Source organism: Rhinopithecus roxellana, chromosome 12 (assembly GCF_007565055.1).
Source record: "Rhinopithecus roxellana isolate Shanxi Qingling chromosome 12, ASM756505v1, whole genome shotgun sequence".
Lineage (NCBI taxonomy): Eukaryota > Metazoa > Chordata > Mammalia > Primates > Cercopithecidae > Rhinopithecus > Rhinopithecus roxellana.
In genome coordinates, this window is record NC_044560.1 from 111,000,706 (window position 1) to 111,016,574 (window position 15,869).

General features: G+C 46.1%; 1 protein-coding gene across 6 annotated transcripts in view; it reads left to right on the plus strand.

The window, feature by feature from the left end:
• The window catches only part of ZNF565 (zinc finger protein 565), a 29,667-nt gene that overhangs the window by 140 nt on the left and 13,658 nt on the right, over window positions 1-15,869 (plus strand). Inside the window, exons 1-2 of one of the 6 annotated variants that reach the window (XM_030942968.1) lie at window positions 11-63; window positions 8,225-8,298. In XM_030942968.1, coding sequence (XP_030798828.1) covers window positions 8,290-8,298 — 9 coding nt within the window. In that variant the 5' untranslated portion in view covers window positions 11-63; window positions 8,225-8,289. The other 5 variants (XM_030942967.1, XM_030942966.1, XM_030942965.1 and 2 more) reach the window with 5 other exon arrangements.

The following is a 15,869-nucleotide window of genomic DNA, read 5'->3' on the forward strand; positions in this document are numbered from 1 at the left end:
GTGTCCGGAGCCTCCGATCTGTGCGCGCAGGCGGGAGCGGGCTGCGGATGCGCGGTTCTGAATGTGTGTGACTGTATGGCCGGGTGTGGGTGTCTGCAACTGTGCAGGTGTAACCGCCTGTCTCCAGGGTGTCTGTCTGGTGGTTTTTTGGTAACCATGTGTGATAGTGAGTAGCGGGATGCAGGGTCCTTGTGACCGGGGGTGATAATGCGTGTGTCCCCGTTGTATATGTGGTCTGTTCGCCCTGTTCCTGGGGTGTGATTACAGTTGTGACTGTGTGACCACTGCGGGTGTGCGGTTGTGATTCATGTCTCCAAGGTTTGTGCGTGGTTTTGGTTGTCTGTGCCTGTGACTATGCGGTGACGCCGCTTGTGTGTTCCTGTGTCCCTTGGTGTGTGTGTGGCAGGGGGGTGAGTGGTGCTGTGTATGAAGGAGTGGGGTGCCACTGCTTGTGTGAGTGTGACTGTGTGTATGTCCACAGTGAAAGTTCAGTTGTGACTGGGTGCTGTAAAGTGCTACACTTTACATCACTGTGAAGTGATGGCGTGTGTCCCCTGAGTGGGTGTGTGATTGTGACTACATGAGGCATTTGTGGGTGTTGGTATGTGGGACTTGCGACTATATGGGAGTGACTGTGTATCACAGTGGAGAGTAGATTGACTAGGTGTGCTTAGCGGGTATGTGATTGTGACTGGAAAGGTATTGTGACTGGAAAGGTATGGAGGTGAAGGTGAGTCTGTGATTGTGTACTGTGTCTCAAGAGTGGATGTAGGGCCAGGTGTGGTGGCTTACATCAGCACTTTGGGAGGCCAAGGTGGGAGGATCACTTGAGCCCAGGAGTTCGAGACTGGCCTGTACTAAAAAAAAAGAAAAGGCCGGGCACGGTGTGGCTCACGCCTGTAATCCCAGCACTTTGGGAGGCCGAGGTGGGTGAATCACGTGAGGTCAGGCGTTCTAGATCAGCCTGGCCAACATGACGAAACCCCATCTCTACTAAAAGTACAAAAATTAGCTGGGTGTGGTGGCAGACGCCTGTAATCCCAGCTGTTCCAGGGGCTGAGGCAGGAGAATCACTTGAACCCAGGAGACAGAGGTTGCAGTGAGCCGAGATCTCACCATCACACTCTAGCCTGGGGGACAAGAGCAAGACTTCATCTCAAAAAAAAAAAAAAAATTAAAAATTATCTGAGTGTGGTGGCCCGCACCTGTGGTCGCAGCTACCCAGGAAGCTGAAGTGGGAGGATCTCGAGCTTGAGAGGTCAAGGCTGCAGTGAGCTGTGTTTGAGCCACTGCACTCCAGCATGGGTGACAGAGCGAGACCCTGGCTCAAAAATATAAAAGAGTGGATTTGTGGTTATGTTTGTGTGACACTGACTATATGTGCAGCACTAAGTGTGCTGGTGATTGTAGCGCTTGACCCATGCAGAAGTTAGGACAGATTCTGGCCCTGGACAGTAGTGACCTCAGCCTTTCTGAGTGACACTGGATTTAGGCAAATGCCTGGTCTTCTCTGACCACACTCCCCTATGTGGTAGGGAAGGGGGATGATGGTTCAAAAATGACCTGGTTGTTCATGATTCCTTTCTCTTAACCCTTCTCCAAGAAAGGTGCCAAGTTCAAGTACATCAGGTTTTATTCTATTTCCCTGAAATCCTTGTTTTTCAGGACATGCTTTTCTTTCCTTCTTCTGAAACTTCAGAACCGCTGTACCATCACCCTCACCCCCACCAAAGTAACCTGGTCTCCAGTATTTGGCATAGGAGTAATTTACTGGATGCCTTGGAGATGTACTGAAAGGCCTATATCCTCTCTGCTCCCTGCATACCTAATGTTCTTTTAAATTTTTTTCTTTGCTTTTCATTTTGAATTAATACTTTAAAATGTTACAAAAATAGAATTCCCATTTACTCTTGTTTTTTTTCTTTCTTTTCTTTTCTTTTCTTTTCTTTTTTTTTTTTTTTGAGACCGAGTCTCGCTCTGTTGCCCAGGCTGGAGTGCAGTGGCCGGATCTCAGCTTACTGCAAGCTCCACCTCCCGGGTTCACGCCATTCTCCTGCCTCAGCCTCCGGAGTAGCTGGGACTACAGGCGCCCGCCACCTCGCCCGGCTAGTTTTTTTGTATTTTTTAGTAGAGACGGGGTTTCACCGTGTTAGCCAGGATAATCTCGATCTCCTGACCTCGTGATCCGCCCGTCTCAGCCTCCCAAAGTGCTGGGATTACAGGATTACAGGCTTGAGCCACCGCGCCCGGCCTTCTTTCTTTCCTTTCCTTTTTTTTTTTTTTGAGATGGAGTCCTGCTGTGTCACCCAGGCTGGAGTGCAGTGCTGTGATAGCTCACTGCAACTTCCGCCTCCCCAGCTCAAGCGATTCTTCTGCCTCAGCCTCCTGAGAAGCTGAGATTACAGGCATGTGCCGCCACACCCAGCTGACTTTTTATAATTTTAGTAGAGAGAGGGTTTCACCATGTTGGCCAGGCTGGTCCGAACTCCTGGCCTCAAGTGATCCTCCTGCCTCAGCATTCCAAAGTGGTGGGATTAGAGATGTGAACCACCGTGTCTGGTCTCCATTTTCCTTTTTGTAACTCCTTTGACACGCCCAGCCAATTTTTTGTATTTTTAATACAGACGGGGTTTCACTATGTTGGCCATTTATTTTGTAGATCTGTAGTGTAGAATGTTCCTCTCTTTGGGATTATCTGATATTTCCTGTTGATTAAATTCAGATTCTGCCTTTGGGGCAAGAATACTCCAAAAGCAATGTACCCTTCTGAGTGCATCATGCCAGGGACCCACGAGGTCAATTTGTTACACTATGAGTGGTATTAATTTTAACCACTTGGTTAAGATGGTGATTGCCAGATTTCTCTGCTGCAAAGTCACTGTTTTTCCCATTATAATTGATACATGTCTCGTGAAGAAATACTTTAAGTCTATGTGAATATCCCGTTTCTTATCCTACTTTCATTATTAGTCTTATCCATCGATGACGCTTGCCTGAAAAAGTTGTTACCAGCTATTTGTCAAATTGTGGGGTTTTTTGGTTTGTTTCCATCATTCTTTCTATGTTTATTAATTAGAATGTATATATATATATTTATTTATTTGTGTGTGTGTGTGTGTGTGTGTGAAATGGAGTTTGGCTCTTGTTGCCCAGCCTGGGAATGCAGTGGCACGATCTAGGCTCACTGCAGCCTCTGCCTCCTGGGTTCAAGCGATTCTCCTGCCTCAACCTCGCAGGTTGCTGGGATTATAGGCACGCACCACCATGCCCGGCTAATGATTGTATTTTTAGTAGAGATGGATTTTCACCATGTTAGACAGGCTGGTCCCGAACTCCTGATCTCAGGTGATCTGCCCACCTTGGCCTCCCAAAATGCTGGTATTACAGGCGTGAGCCACCTCACCCGGCCTTATTGATTAGAATCTTACTGTTAGAAAGATATTTTTCTTCTTCCGCATTTATTTATTTACTAAATTATTTCTATAAGTATAGACTGGAATTTCTTCTGTAGGTTATAATTTCTTCTGTAGGTTATATATTCATTGCTATCATTATTTTTTCGCTCAAATTATCACACATTTGGCCACTGGGAGCCCCTTCTAATTGATTCCTGTGTCCTTTCAATGTGGCCTCTTTATTTATTATATTTATTATTTATTTTCTGGCACTGCAAGGTGTTCCACATGGATACGGTACTTTCCCTGCCCCAGTCCTGGAATCTACAAATTTCCCAGGGACCATTGGTTCCCTTTATTAGAAAATGATTTTTTTCAGCCAGGTGTGGTGGCAAGTACCTGTAGTCCCAGCTACTCGGGAGGTTGAGGCAGGAGGATTGGTTGAGCCCGGGAGGCAGAGGTTGCAGCAAGCCAAGATTACACTACTGCATTCCAGCCTGGGTGATGAAACAAGACCCTCTCTCAAAAAAAAAAAAAAGATTTTTTGAAACCAAGGTTAGATATCTTCATTGCTTCTGAGATTTCATTGCTTCCAGGTCCTCTCAGCTATGAAATATGTTTATATGTATGTATATACAAATAATTCATGAGTTCTCCATTTCAGTGCAACACTACAGGGTTCATTCTAGACTTCTCTCCATTTCCTTTTTTTTTTTTTTTTGAGACAGAGTTTTACTCTTGTTGCCCAGGCTGAAGTGCAATGGCACCATCTCGGCTCACTGCAACCTCCACCTCCCGGGTTCAAGCAATTCTCCTGCCTCAGCCTCCCGAGTAGCTGGAATTACAGGTGCCCACCACCACACCCAGCTAATGTTTTTTTGTATTTTTAGTAGAGACGGGTTTTTGCCATGGTGGTCAGGCTGGTCTCAAACTCCTGACCTCAGGTGATCCTCCCGCCTCCGCCTCCCAAAGTGCTGTAATTACAGGCATGAGCCACCACGCCCGGCCTCCATTTCCTTTTTTTAAAATATAATTTTAAATTTTTTTGTGGAGACAAGGGTCTCACTATTTGCCCTGGCTGGTCTCGAGCTCCTGACCTCAAGTGATGCTCCTTCCTTGGCATCCCAAAGTTCTGAGATTATAGATGTGAACCATCATGTCTTGCCTCCATTTTCCTTTTTGTAACTCCCTTCTTTGACCTTGAAAATTGTGGCTCACATGAACCGTAATATATTTTATTTATTTCCTCAGTCCTGTGTAAAAAGTAACTTAAGAATTGCTGACCTCCACATACCATGCAGTTCTTTTTTCTTTAGTCTTACAGTATATAGTGAAAATACAGTTTTCTAAAACTACTTTCTTCCCTAAACCCTTTGTATTCATAATATTTATGTGTAATGTAGATTGTTCATGTGTTACTGTTTGTATTTTATTTTGGGTTCCCCACACATCCTGGTTGAGTTTAATGATTTTTCAGAGTATGTGAAACAATCACATTGTTCTAAAAGTCAGGATCAAGCAAAAGGATTTACTGAGTCACTCCTCCATCATTTCTTCTCTCCTAATGCCATTGCCCATTGTTTTTTGTTTGTTTGTTTGTTTTTTGGTTTTTTTTTTTTTTTTTTTTTTTGAGACGGAGTCCCGCTCTGTCACCCAGGCTGGAGTGCAGTGGTCCAATCTTGGCTCACAGCAACCTCCACCTCTCGAGTTCAAGCAATTTTCCCACCTCAGCCTCCCAAGTACCTGGGATTACAGGCATCCACCATCATGCCCGGCTAGTTTTTGTGTTTTTGTGGAAATGGGGTTTCACCCTGTTGCCGCCTGCCTCGGCCTCCCAAAGTGCTGGGATTATAGGCATGAGCCACCGCACCCGGCCCCCATTCTTTCTACCCAGTTCCCACTTACCTATTTCAATAACCAATATTGTCACTTTTTTGGTTTTTTGGTTAAATAAACGTAGGAAGGAATTTACCATTTTAGGGTGTAGTGGCTCACTCCTGTAATCTTGGCACTATGAGAGGTCGAGGTGGGAGAATTGTTTGAGCCCAGGAGTTTGAGGCCAGCCTGGGCAACATGATGAAACCTCATCTCTACAAAAAATTAAAAACTAGCCAGACCTGGTGATGCACGCCTGTAGTCCCAGCTATTTGGGAGGCTGAGGTAGGAGGATCTCTTGAGTCTGGGAGGTCAAGGTTGCAATGAACTGTGATCATGCCACTGCACTCCAGCCTGAGTGACAGAATGAGACCCTATCTCAAAAAAATAAAAATAAAAACACTGGGAAAAAGGCTTTTGGTTAGAGTTTTTACTCAGAGTGGTCACTTTTTCAGGAAGAGATTACTAAGGTTAAGATGGAGATTCCTGTACCTGTCTAGCTCCCATAACTTGGCCAACTTCTCCCAGCCCCCCAGCCCAGGCCCTTGTGATGTGGGATCCCGGGCCCTAAAGAATGTGAATTGCAGAGACAGGGAACATTTAGGCATACAGCTTCAAACTTTACTAGGTGGTGTAGAGATGGCTCAACTTTCCAGAAGGATTTGTACAAAGTTTTGATGTTGGAGCTCTAAAACAGCATGGTTTTGCTGGATCAGAATCAACTTGTAGGCTGGGCACAGGGGCTCACACCTGCAATCCCAGCACTTTAGGAGGCTGAGGTGGGAGGATCACTTAAGGCCAGGAGTTCAAGACCCGACTAGGCAACATATTGAGATCCTGTCTTTACAAAAAAATTTAAAAATTAGCCAGGTGTAGTGGCATGCCTGTGGTCTCAGCTATTTGGGAGGCTGAAGCGGGAGAATCACCTTAGCCCAAGAGGCTGAAGCTATGATTGTGCCACTGCCCTCCAGCCTGGGTGAGAGTGAGATCCTGTCCCCCTCGCAAAAAAAAAAAAAAAAAAAATTGTCCTGTAACTCACAATTCACATTTTGTTTCACATTGTGGGTTTGTGAAAAATCCCTTTGAGAGATATGGAGCTGGAATTGGACAGCTCTGCTGCTATTTCTGAAGCTTCCTCTTTTTAAAAATTGCTCTTTCTCACATTGACCAAGCGTCTGAGTCAGAATTTTTATCTAGTCAAAGTATAGCCTAATTTGTGTATTGGTTAGGACAGGCTAAGTTATGCTGTGGTGGCAGACAACCCGTGAATCTCAGTGGCTTACAGAATAGCATTTTATTTCTGCTCACGTACATGTCCCGTGTAGGTCAGCAGAGACATGGTTCCACACCAAAGAAGGTCCACCACCCTTGGCTGCATCATCTGAAACACAGATGGTCACCACATGCACGAAGAGAAAAACTGGAGAATTGTGCAGTCTTTCCGGTGCCTTCAACTGAAGTGACAGTCATCACCTCAGCTGAGATTTAACTGACTAAAGCAGTGCATGGCCCTACCTAAGTGCAAGGGGCTGGAAAATGTCATTTTCTATGTGCCCAAAACTGGATAATGGTGAAACATTAGTCATGCCTACCACACTGGCTAAGACCCATTTCTTTTTCTTTGTTTTTTTTTGTTTGTTTGTTTGTTGTTGTTGTCGTTTGTTTCGTTTTGTTTTTCTGAGACAGAGTCTTGCGCCAGGCTGGAGTGCAGTACCGTGATCTTGGCTCACTGCAACCCCCGCCTCCCGGGTTCAAGTGATTCTCCTGCCTCAGCCTCCCGAGTAGCTGGGATTACAGGCGCGCACCACCACACCCTGCCAATTTTTTGTACTTTTAATTGAGATGGGGTTTCTCCGTGTTGGTTAGGCAGGTCTCGAACTCCCGACCTCAGGTGATCCACCCACCTTGGCCTCCCAAAGTGCTGGAATTACAGGTGTGAGCCACTGCGCCCGGCTGTCTAGTCTTAAAAAAAAAAAAAAAAAAAAAAGAATGAAAGCAGTAGGGAGGGCTCAGATGAGAAATAAAGAGTGCTGGGCCAAGAGGCTTCTAGAAATTGAGTTCCCATGGAGGGCAGTACTCTGGATGTGTGGATATGCAAGCAAGAGGCCTGTATTACTGGGGCTTTCTTGCTTCTGTCTGGTGAGTCGAACTGGGGCTGGAGGCATTGACAGAGCCTATAGTATGCATGGTGTTGTCCCATTTTGGACTTGGAAGGAGGAAGTGGAGCCAGTGAGATACCCAGGAGGTTTTGCCTGTTGAGCCCAGAGAAGCTAGAAGACTTTGTTTAGGGATGTGTTTTACTCAAGATTTGGCCTGCATAGATGGTCTGTGTTCCTAGCCTGATGGTACCATCCTCATCCTTATGCATCAAGTGAGTGTGAGTTGTAATATCCTTGCTGTAATTTGAAGCAGGTGGGAGCCTTCTAGGCCCCATCTAGGGCCAAGTTTAGCATCAACAAGATGGAGGACTGTGTCCGCCGTAATCCCTCCCTTGGTAGTGCCTGGGTTCTGTGTCAGTGCTGCAGTACATCTACTTTGAAACCATCTTTCTGCTTTTAGTTTCCTTACTGTTTAGGAAGAGACTGGGTTTTGTTAACTCTGCAGTTTTGTTTTGTTTTGTATTTTGTTTGTTTGTTTTGAGACCAAGTCTCGCTCTATTGCCCAGGCTGGAGTGTAGTGGCACAGTCTCGGCTCACTGCAACCTCCACCTTTCAGGTTTGAGCAATTTTCGTGCCTCAGCCTCCCAAGGTGCTAGGATTATAGGCGTGAGCCACCACGCCTGGCCAACTCTGTAGTTCTTAATGTTAGTTCTTGTGTGGTAGGACATGGAGAGGCGGGAGAAGCAGATCTGAGACATTGGAAGTACAGTTCTTTTAAGCTCATCTATTTGGGAGTGCTGAGGCAAGCTCGGTTTATCAGAGGTTACCCCATCTCCCCCCATTTTGCTTTTTCAGGACTCTGCACTTGTCCAAGAGAAGAATCCAGAGAAATCAGAGCAGGTCAAATAGTTCTAAAAGCCATGGCCCAGGTATGTTGAAATTCCTTCTATCCTTAGAATAATCTGTCTTCACCCCAGATTATATGGACACTGTGTTTTTTATCCTGGAGCTTCCCTGTATCCTTTTCACAGTTCATCCATTCCAGGAGATGAGTGATGGTGCCCAAGTCCCTCGGTGGCCCTCTCCTCTCCAGCATTGTCCACGTGTCTGTAGTCCTCTTAGCAGAGGCAGAGCATAGGCTGGGCGTGGTGGCACATGCCTGTAATCTCAGCACTTTGGGAGGCTGAGGCGGGCAGATCGCTTGAGGCCAGGAGTTCGAGACCAGCCTGGACAACATGGTGAAACCCCGTCTCTACTAAAAATATAAAAATTAGCCAGGCGTGGTACTGCATACCGGTAGTCCCAGCTACTCAGGAGGCTGAGGCAGGAGAATCGTTTGAACCCGGGAGATAGAGGTTGTAGGGAGCCAAGATTGCCCCACTGCACTCCACCCTGGGAGACAGAACGAGACTCTGTCTAAATAAATAAATAAATAAATAATAAATAAATAAATGCTCTTAGCAGAGCACCAGTACAGTAGAAATACCTTCTCTTGAGAGAAATATGAGCGTCTCCCTTATCATAACTGTGGTTGATGGGGGCCAAAGATGAAATAAAATAGTTTCATCTTTTCCATTGTCTTGGGTGGTTTCTTTCTTCTGTGTTTTTGCTTTGTTTCGTTTTTTGAGACAGGGTCTCGCTCTCTCACCCAGACTGGACCACAGTGGGGCAATCAAGGCTCACTGCAGCCTTAGCCTCCTGGGCTCAAGCCATCCTCCCACTTCAGCCTCCCAAATAGCTAGGACCACAGCCACATGCCACCACTCCCAGCTAGCTTTTTAAGTTTTTGTAGAGACCAGGTCTCACTGTGTTGCCCAGAGTGGTCTCAAACTCTGGGGCTGAAGCACCTCAGCCGCCTAGTACTGGGATTACAGGCATGAGCCACGGCACCTGGATTCTTTATTCTATTTTTAAATGTTACCCCCTCTTGAAAAAATCACAAGACATTTAACACTGTCAAATATATATATATATATATATATATATATATATAGCTGAGCACAGTGGTGATGGGTGCCTATAATCCCAGCTACTTGAGAGGCTGAGGTAGGAGAATCACTTGAACTCAGGAGGCCAAGGTTGTCATAAGCAGAGATCACGCCACTGCACTCCAGCTTGGGCGACACAGTGAGACTCTGTCTCAGAAAATATATATATAGGCCGGGTGTGGTTGCTCACGCCTGTAATCACAGCACTTTGGGAGGCCGAGGCGGGAGGGTCACGAGGTCAAGAGATCAAGACCATCCTGGTCAACATGGTGAAACTCCGTTTCTACTAAAAATACAGAAACTAGCTGGGTGCAGTGGCAGGTATCTGTAGTCCCAGCTACTCGGGAGGCTGGGGCAAGAGAATCGCTTGAACCTGGGAGGTGGAGGTTGCAGTGAGCTGAGATTGCACCACTGCACTCCAGCCTGGGCGACAGAGCAAGACTCCGTCTCAAAAAAAAAAAAAAAAATTCCAACTTTCTTTTAGTTGGACAGTCATTAAAGATATTTACAAAAATTTGAAACAATGCCACTAAATTTTTTGATTTTGACAATAGTTATGTTTCATAAAATATGTTATTGATATTAACAGGTAACAGGTTTCTTTGTTGTTAAAATATTTTTAAAATTTCTCAGCTGGATTCAGTGTCTGATACCTGTAATCCCAGCACTTTGGGACGCTGAGGCAGACGGATCCCCTGAGGTCAGGAGTTCGAGACCAGCCTGACCAACACGATGACACTGTCTGTACTAAAAATACAAAAATTAGCCGGGCATGGTGGCACGTCTGTAATTCCAGCTGCTCAGGAGACTGAGGCACAAGAATCACTTGAACCTGGGAGGCAGAGGTTGCAGTGAGCCAAGATTATATCACTGCACTCCAGACTGACTGATAGAATGAGACTGTCTCAAAAAAAAAAAAAAAATTAAATTTCTTTCTTTTAATTTCTAAGGTGGGAAAATGTTGATAGATATAACCAGCATTAAGAAAATACGAGGTCAGGAGATCGAGACCATCCTGGCTAACACGGTGAAACCCTGTCTCTACTAAAAAAAATACAAAAACTAGCCGGGCGAGGTGGCGGGCGCCTGTAGTCCCAGCTACTCGGGAGGCTGAGGCAGGAGAATGGCGTTAACCCGGGAGGCGGAGCTTGCAGTGAGCTGAGATCTGGCCACTGCACTCCAGTCCGGGCGACAGAGACTCTGCCTCAAAAAAAAAAAAAAAAGAAAAGAAAAGAAAAGTTCTGGCCAGGCACAGTGGCTCACCCTGTAATTCCAACACTTTGGGAGGCCAAGGTAGGAGGATCGCTTGAGACCAGGAGTTCAAGACCAGCTGGGGCAATGTAATGAGACCCCATCTCTACAAACAAAAATTTAAATTTAAATTTAAAAACACAAAGTTAGGCATGGTGGCTCACGCCTGTAATCCCAGCACTTTGGGAGGCCAAGGCAGGTGAATTACCTGAGCTCAGGAGTACAAGACCAGCCTGCACAACACGGCAAAACCCTGTCTCTACAAAAAAAATATATGTACGAAATTTAGCCGGGTGCAGTGGCGTGCCACCTGTAGTCCCAGCTACTCAGGAGGCTTAGGCAGGAGAATCGCTGGAGCCTGGGAGGCAGAGGTTGCAGTGAGTGGAGACACGCCACTGCACTGCAGCCTGGGCAACAGAGTTAGACACTGTCTCAAAAAAAAAGAGAGAAAGAAAGAAAGAAATTCATTTAAAAGGGTGTTATGTTTTACCCAACATCAGGGTGTTTGCAATAGAAGCCCACAGCCTTCTTTCTCCACGTAGACATGGTAGCAGTTGGTCTTGGTCTCTGTATGTGGTAACATCTATTTTGTGAGACCTTTAGGAAGGGGCCGTGATTGGGAACTTTAGTGACGGAACACTCTTCAGTCTTGCAAGGATATGTATGAGAGATGAATAACCATAAAATGGTCCATTTTAAGGTTGAACATATGTGTTGGTTGTAGGTCACATTTATGTGACCTACAACATATATGGAGGTATACCCTCCATCAGCTTTCTGATTTCGGGAACAAGCAGAAGTGGACAGTGAAGGAATGTGAATATTAGCAAGCATATAATAAATCCTGAAGATTTTACACATCTTGTGTTTCTAATTTTTTTTTAATTTTAAATTTTTGTCAGTACATAGTGGGTGTGTGTATTTATGGAGTACATGAGATGTTGTGATACAGGCATGCAGTGTAAAATAACCACATCATGAAGAATGGGGTATCCAACCCCTCAAGCATTTATCCTTTGAGTTACAAACATTCCAATGACACTCTTTATTTTAAAATATACAGTTAGGCCGGGCACGGTGGCTCACACCTGTAATCCCAGCACTTTGGGAGGCCAAGGCAGACAGATCGTTTGAGATCAGGAGTTCAAGACCAGCGTGGCCAACATGAGGAAACCCCATCTCTACTAAAAAATACAAAAATTAGCTGGGTGTGGTGGTGGGTGCCTGTAATCCCAGCTACTCTGGAGACTGAGGCAGGAGAGTGACTTGAACCCCACAGCAGAGGTTGCAGTGAGCTAAGATCATGCGACTGCACTCCAGCCGGGGTGACAGCAAAACTCCATCTGAAAAAAAAAAAAAAAAAAAGTACAATTAAGTTCTTATTGACTATAGTCAGCCTGTTGTGCTACCAAATAGTAGGTCTTATTCTTTCTATTTTTTGTACCCATTAACCATCCCCACCTCCCCCTCAGCCTCCCTGTACCCTTCCCAGCCTTCAGTATTTGTCCTTCTACTCTCTATGACCATGAGTTGAATTGTTTTGATTTTTAGATCCGCAAATAAGTGAGAACATGCAGTTTGTCTCTCTGTGCCTGGCTTATTTCATGTAACATAATGACCTCCAGTTCCATTCATGTTGCAGATGACCAGATCTCATTCTTTTTGTGGCTGAATAGTACTCTATTGTGTATCTGTACCACATTTTCTTTATCCATTCATCTGTTGACAGACACTTGGGTTGATTCCAAATCTTGGCTATTGTGGACAGTGCTGCCACAAACATGGAGTGCAGATATCTCTTCCATATACTGATTTTCTTTCTTTTCTTATCTTTTTTTTTTTTTTTTTTTTTTTTTGAGATGGAATTTCGTTCTTGTTGCCCAAGCCGGCAGTGGCACGATCTTGGCTCACTGCAACCTCCAACTCCTGGGTTCAAGCGATTCTCCTGCCTCAGCCTCACAAGTTGCTGGGGTTACAGGCGTATACCACCATGCCTAGCTAATTTTTTGTATTTTTAGTAGAAATGGGGTTTCACCATGTTGACGAGGCTGGTCTGGAACTCTTGACCTCAGGTGATCCGCCCACCTTGGCCTCCCAAAGTGCTGGGATTATAGGCATGAGCCACTGCGCCTGGACTACTAATTTCCTTTCTTGTATATACCCAGCAGTGGTATTGCTCGACCACAGGGTAGCTCCATTTTTAGTTTTTTGAGGAACCTCCAAACTGTTCTCCACAGTGATTTACATTCACTAATTTTACATTCCCAACAAAGTGTCCAAGGGTTCCCTTCTGTTCACATCCTCACTAGCATTTGTTATTGCCTTTTAGATATAAGCCACTTGAACATACACATCTTATTTAAGCTAAGTGCATGAAAATAATGGAATCAACGTATCTTACAAGACATAACCTACAATAGTATGCAACCAATAACAGTCTGTGTCTTTCTGCCTGCCTGCCTGCCCACCTTTCTAACTTCCTTCTCTCTTCCTTCTTTCATTTTTATTTATTTATTTATATTGTTTTTGAGATGGGGTCTTGCTCTGTCGCCCAGGCTGGAGTGCAGTGGCGCAATCTCAGCTCACTGCAATCTCCACCTACCAGGTTCAAGCAATTCTCCTGCCTCAGCCTCCCTAGTAGCTGGGACTACAGGACTACACCATCATGCCCAGCTAATTTCTTTTTTGGGTTTTATTGTTGTTGTTGTTTGTTTTTTTGAGACAGAGTCTTACTCTGTCACCCAGGCTGGAGTGCAGAGGCACAATCTCGACTCACTGCAACATCTTTCTCCTGGGTTCAAGCTGTTATCTTGCCTCAGCCTCCCAAGTAGCTGGGATTACAGGTGTGCACCACCACGCCTGGCTAATTTTTTGTATTTTTAGTAGAGACAGGGTTGTTTTGCCCTGTTGGCCGGGCTGGACTTTTTTTTTTTGAAACGGAGTTTCACTCTTGTTGCCCAGGCTGCAGAGTCACAATCTCAGCACACTGCAACCTCTGCCTCCTGGGTTCAAGCGATTCTTCTGCCTCAGCCCCCCAAGTAGCTGGGATTACAGGCACCTGCCACCACGCCCAGCTAATTTTTTGTATTTTTAGTAGAGACAGGATTTCACCATGTTGGCCAGGATGTTCTTGAACTCCTGACCTCAGGTGATTCACCTGCCTCAGCTTCCCAAAGTGCTGGAATTACCACCATGCCCAGTTGGCAGGCTGGTCTTGAACTCCTGGCCTCAAGTGATCAACCCGCCTCAGCCTCCCAAAGTGCTGGGATTATAGGCGTGAGCCACCACACCTGGCCTATTTCGCTTATTTATGGGACCCCACTTAGCTCTTTTCTGCTCATTCCCAGGCCATGGAAGATAGAAGTGTCCTGCTGTCTGCAGACAGTTTTATCTGTAGCCACAGGAGTGCTCAAGAGCATATAAACCTTTAGTCATATAACTGTGCTTATTATGCTTCCTTCATGGCACAGGCCTGCAGCTCTAGATTCTGTCATGCTTCATTACCTCCTTTCTCCAGTGCCCTTCTTCATCTCCTCGTAAATGTCCTTGGCCGGGTGCAGTGGCTCAGGCCTGTAATCCTAGTGCTTTGGGAGGCTGAGGCGGGAGGATCACTTGAGACCAGGAGTTTGAGATCATCCTGGGTAACATAGTGAGATTCTGTCTCTACAAAAAAAAAATACTAAAAATCAAAATTAGGCTGGGTGCAGTGGCTCACGCCTGTCATCCCAACACTTTGGGAGGCCAAGGTGGGCGTATCACGAGGTCAGAACCAGTCTAACCAACATGATGAAACCCCGTCTCTACTAAAAATACAAAAATTAGCCGAGCATGGTGGCACACACCTGTAATCCCAGCTACTCAAGAGGCTGAAGCAGGAAAATCGCTTGAACCTAGCAGGCGGAGTTTGCAGTGAGCCAAGATCACGCCACTGTACTCCAACCGGGGCAACACAGTGAGACTCCATCTCAAAAAAAAAAAAATCAAAATTAGCCAGGCATGCACACCTGTAGCTCCAGCTACTCTGGAGGCTGAGGTAGGAGGATTGCTTGAGCCCAGGAGGTAGAGGCTGCAATGAGCCATGATCACACCACTGCACTCGAGCCTGTGCAACAGAGTGAGACTCTGTCTGAAAAACAAAAATTGGTCGGGCGCAGTGGCTCACGCCTGTAATCCCAGCACTTTGGGAGGCCGAGGCAGGTGGATCACGAGGTCAGGAGATCGAGACCATCCTGGCGAACACAGTGAAACCCCGTCTCTACTGAAAATACAAAAAAATTAGCCGGGCATGGTGGCAGGCGCCTGTAGTCCCAGCTTCTAGGGAGGCTGAGGCAGGAGAATGGCGTAAACCCGGGAGATGGCGGAGCTTGCAGTGAGCGGAGATCGCACCACTGCACTCCAGCCTGGGCAACAGAGCGAGACTCCGTCTCAAAAAAAAAAAAAAAAAAAAATTCTGGCCAGGCGCGGTGGCTCACGCCTGTAATCCCAGCACTTTGGGAGGCTGAGGTGGGCAGATCACTAGGACAAGAGATCAAGACCAGCCTGGCTAACATGGTGAAACCCCATCTCTACTAAAAATACAAAATAATTATCCAGGCGCGGTGGCGGGCATCTGTAGTCCTAGCTACTCTGGAGGCTGAGGCAGGACAATGGCGTGAACCCGTGAGGCGGAGCTTGCAGTGAGCTGTGATCGCGCCACTGCACTCCAGCCTGGGCAAACAGGGTGAGACTCCATCTCAAAAAAAAAAAAAAAAAAAATTCTTCTTCGTCTCCTCATTAATATATTTACTGGATGAGTCAGCTTGTCAAAACCTGACCCTACTAATCAATTTTAACCTCATTTAAAATGGGACAGGTGGACTGGGCATGGTGGCTCACGCCTGTAATCCCAGCACTTTGGGAGACCAAGGTGGGCAGATCATGAGGTCAGGAGATTGAGACCAGCCTGGCCAACATGATGAAACTCCGTCTCTACTAAAAATACAAAAAATTAGCCGGGCATGGTGGCATGCACATGTAGTCCCAGCTATTCAGGAGACTGAGGCAGGAGAATTGCTTGAACCTGGGAGGCAGAGGTTGCAGTAAGCCAAGATTGCGCCATTGCACTCCAGCCTGGGTGACAGAGCGAGACTCTGTCTCAAAAAAAAAAAAAAAAAAAAAGGGACAGGAGGCCGAGCACAGTGGCTCATACCTGTAACCCCAACACTGTGGGAGAACGAGAGGGTTAGATCACTTGAGGTCAGGAGTTCACAACCAGCCTGGCC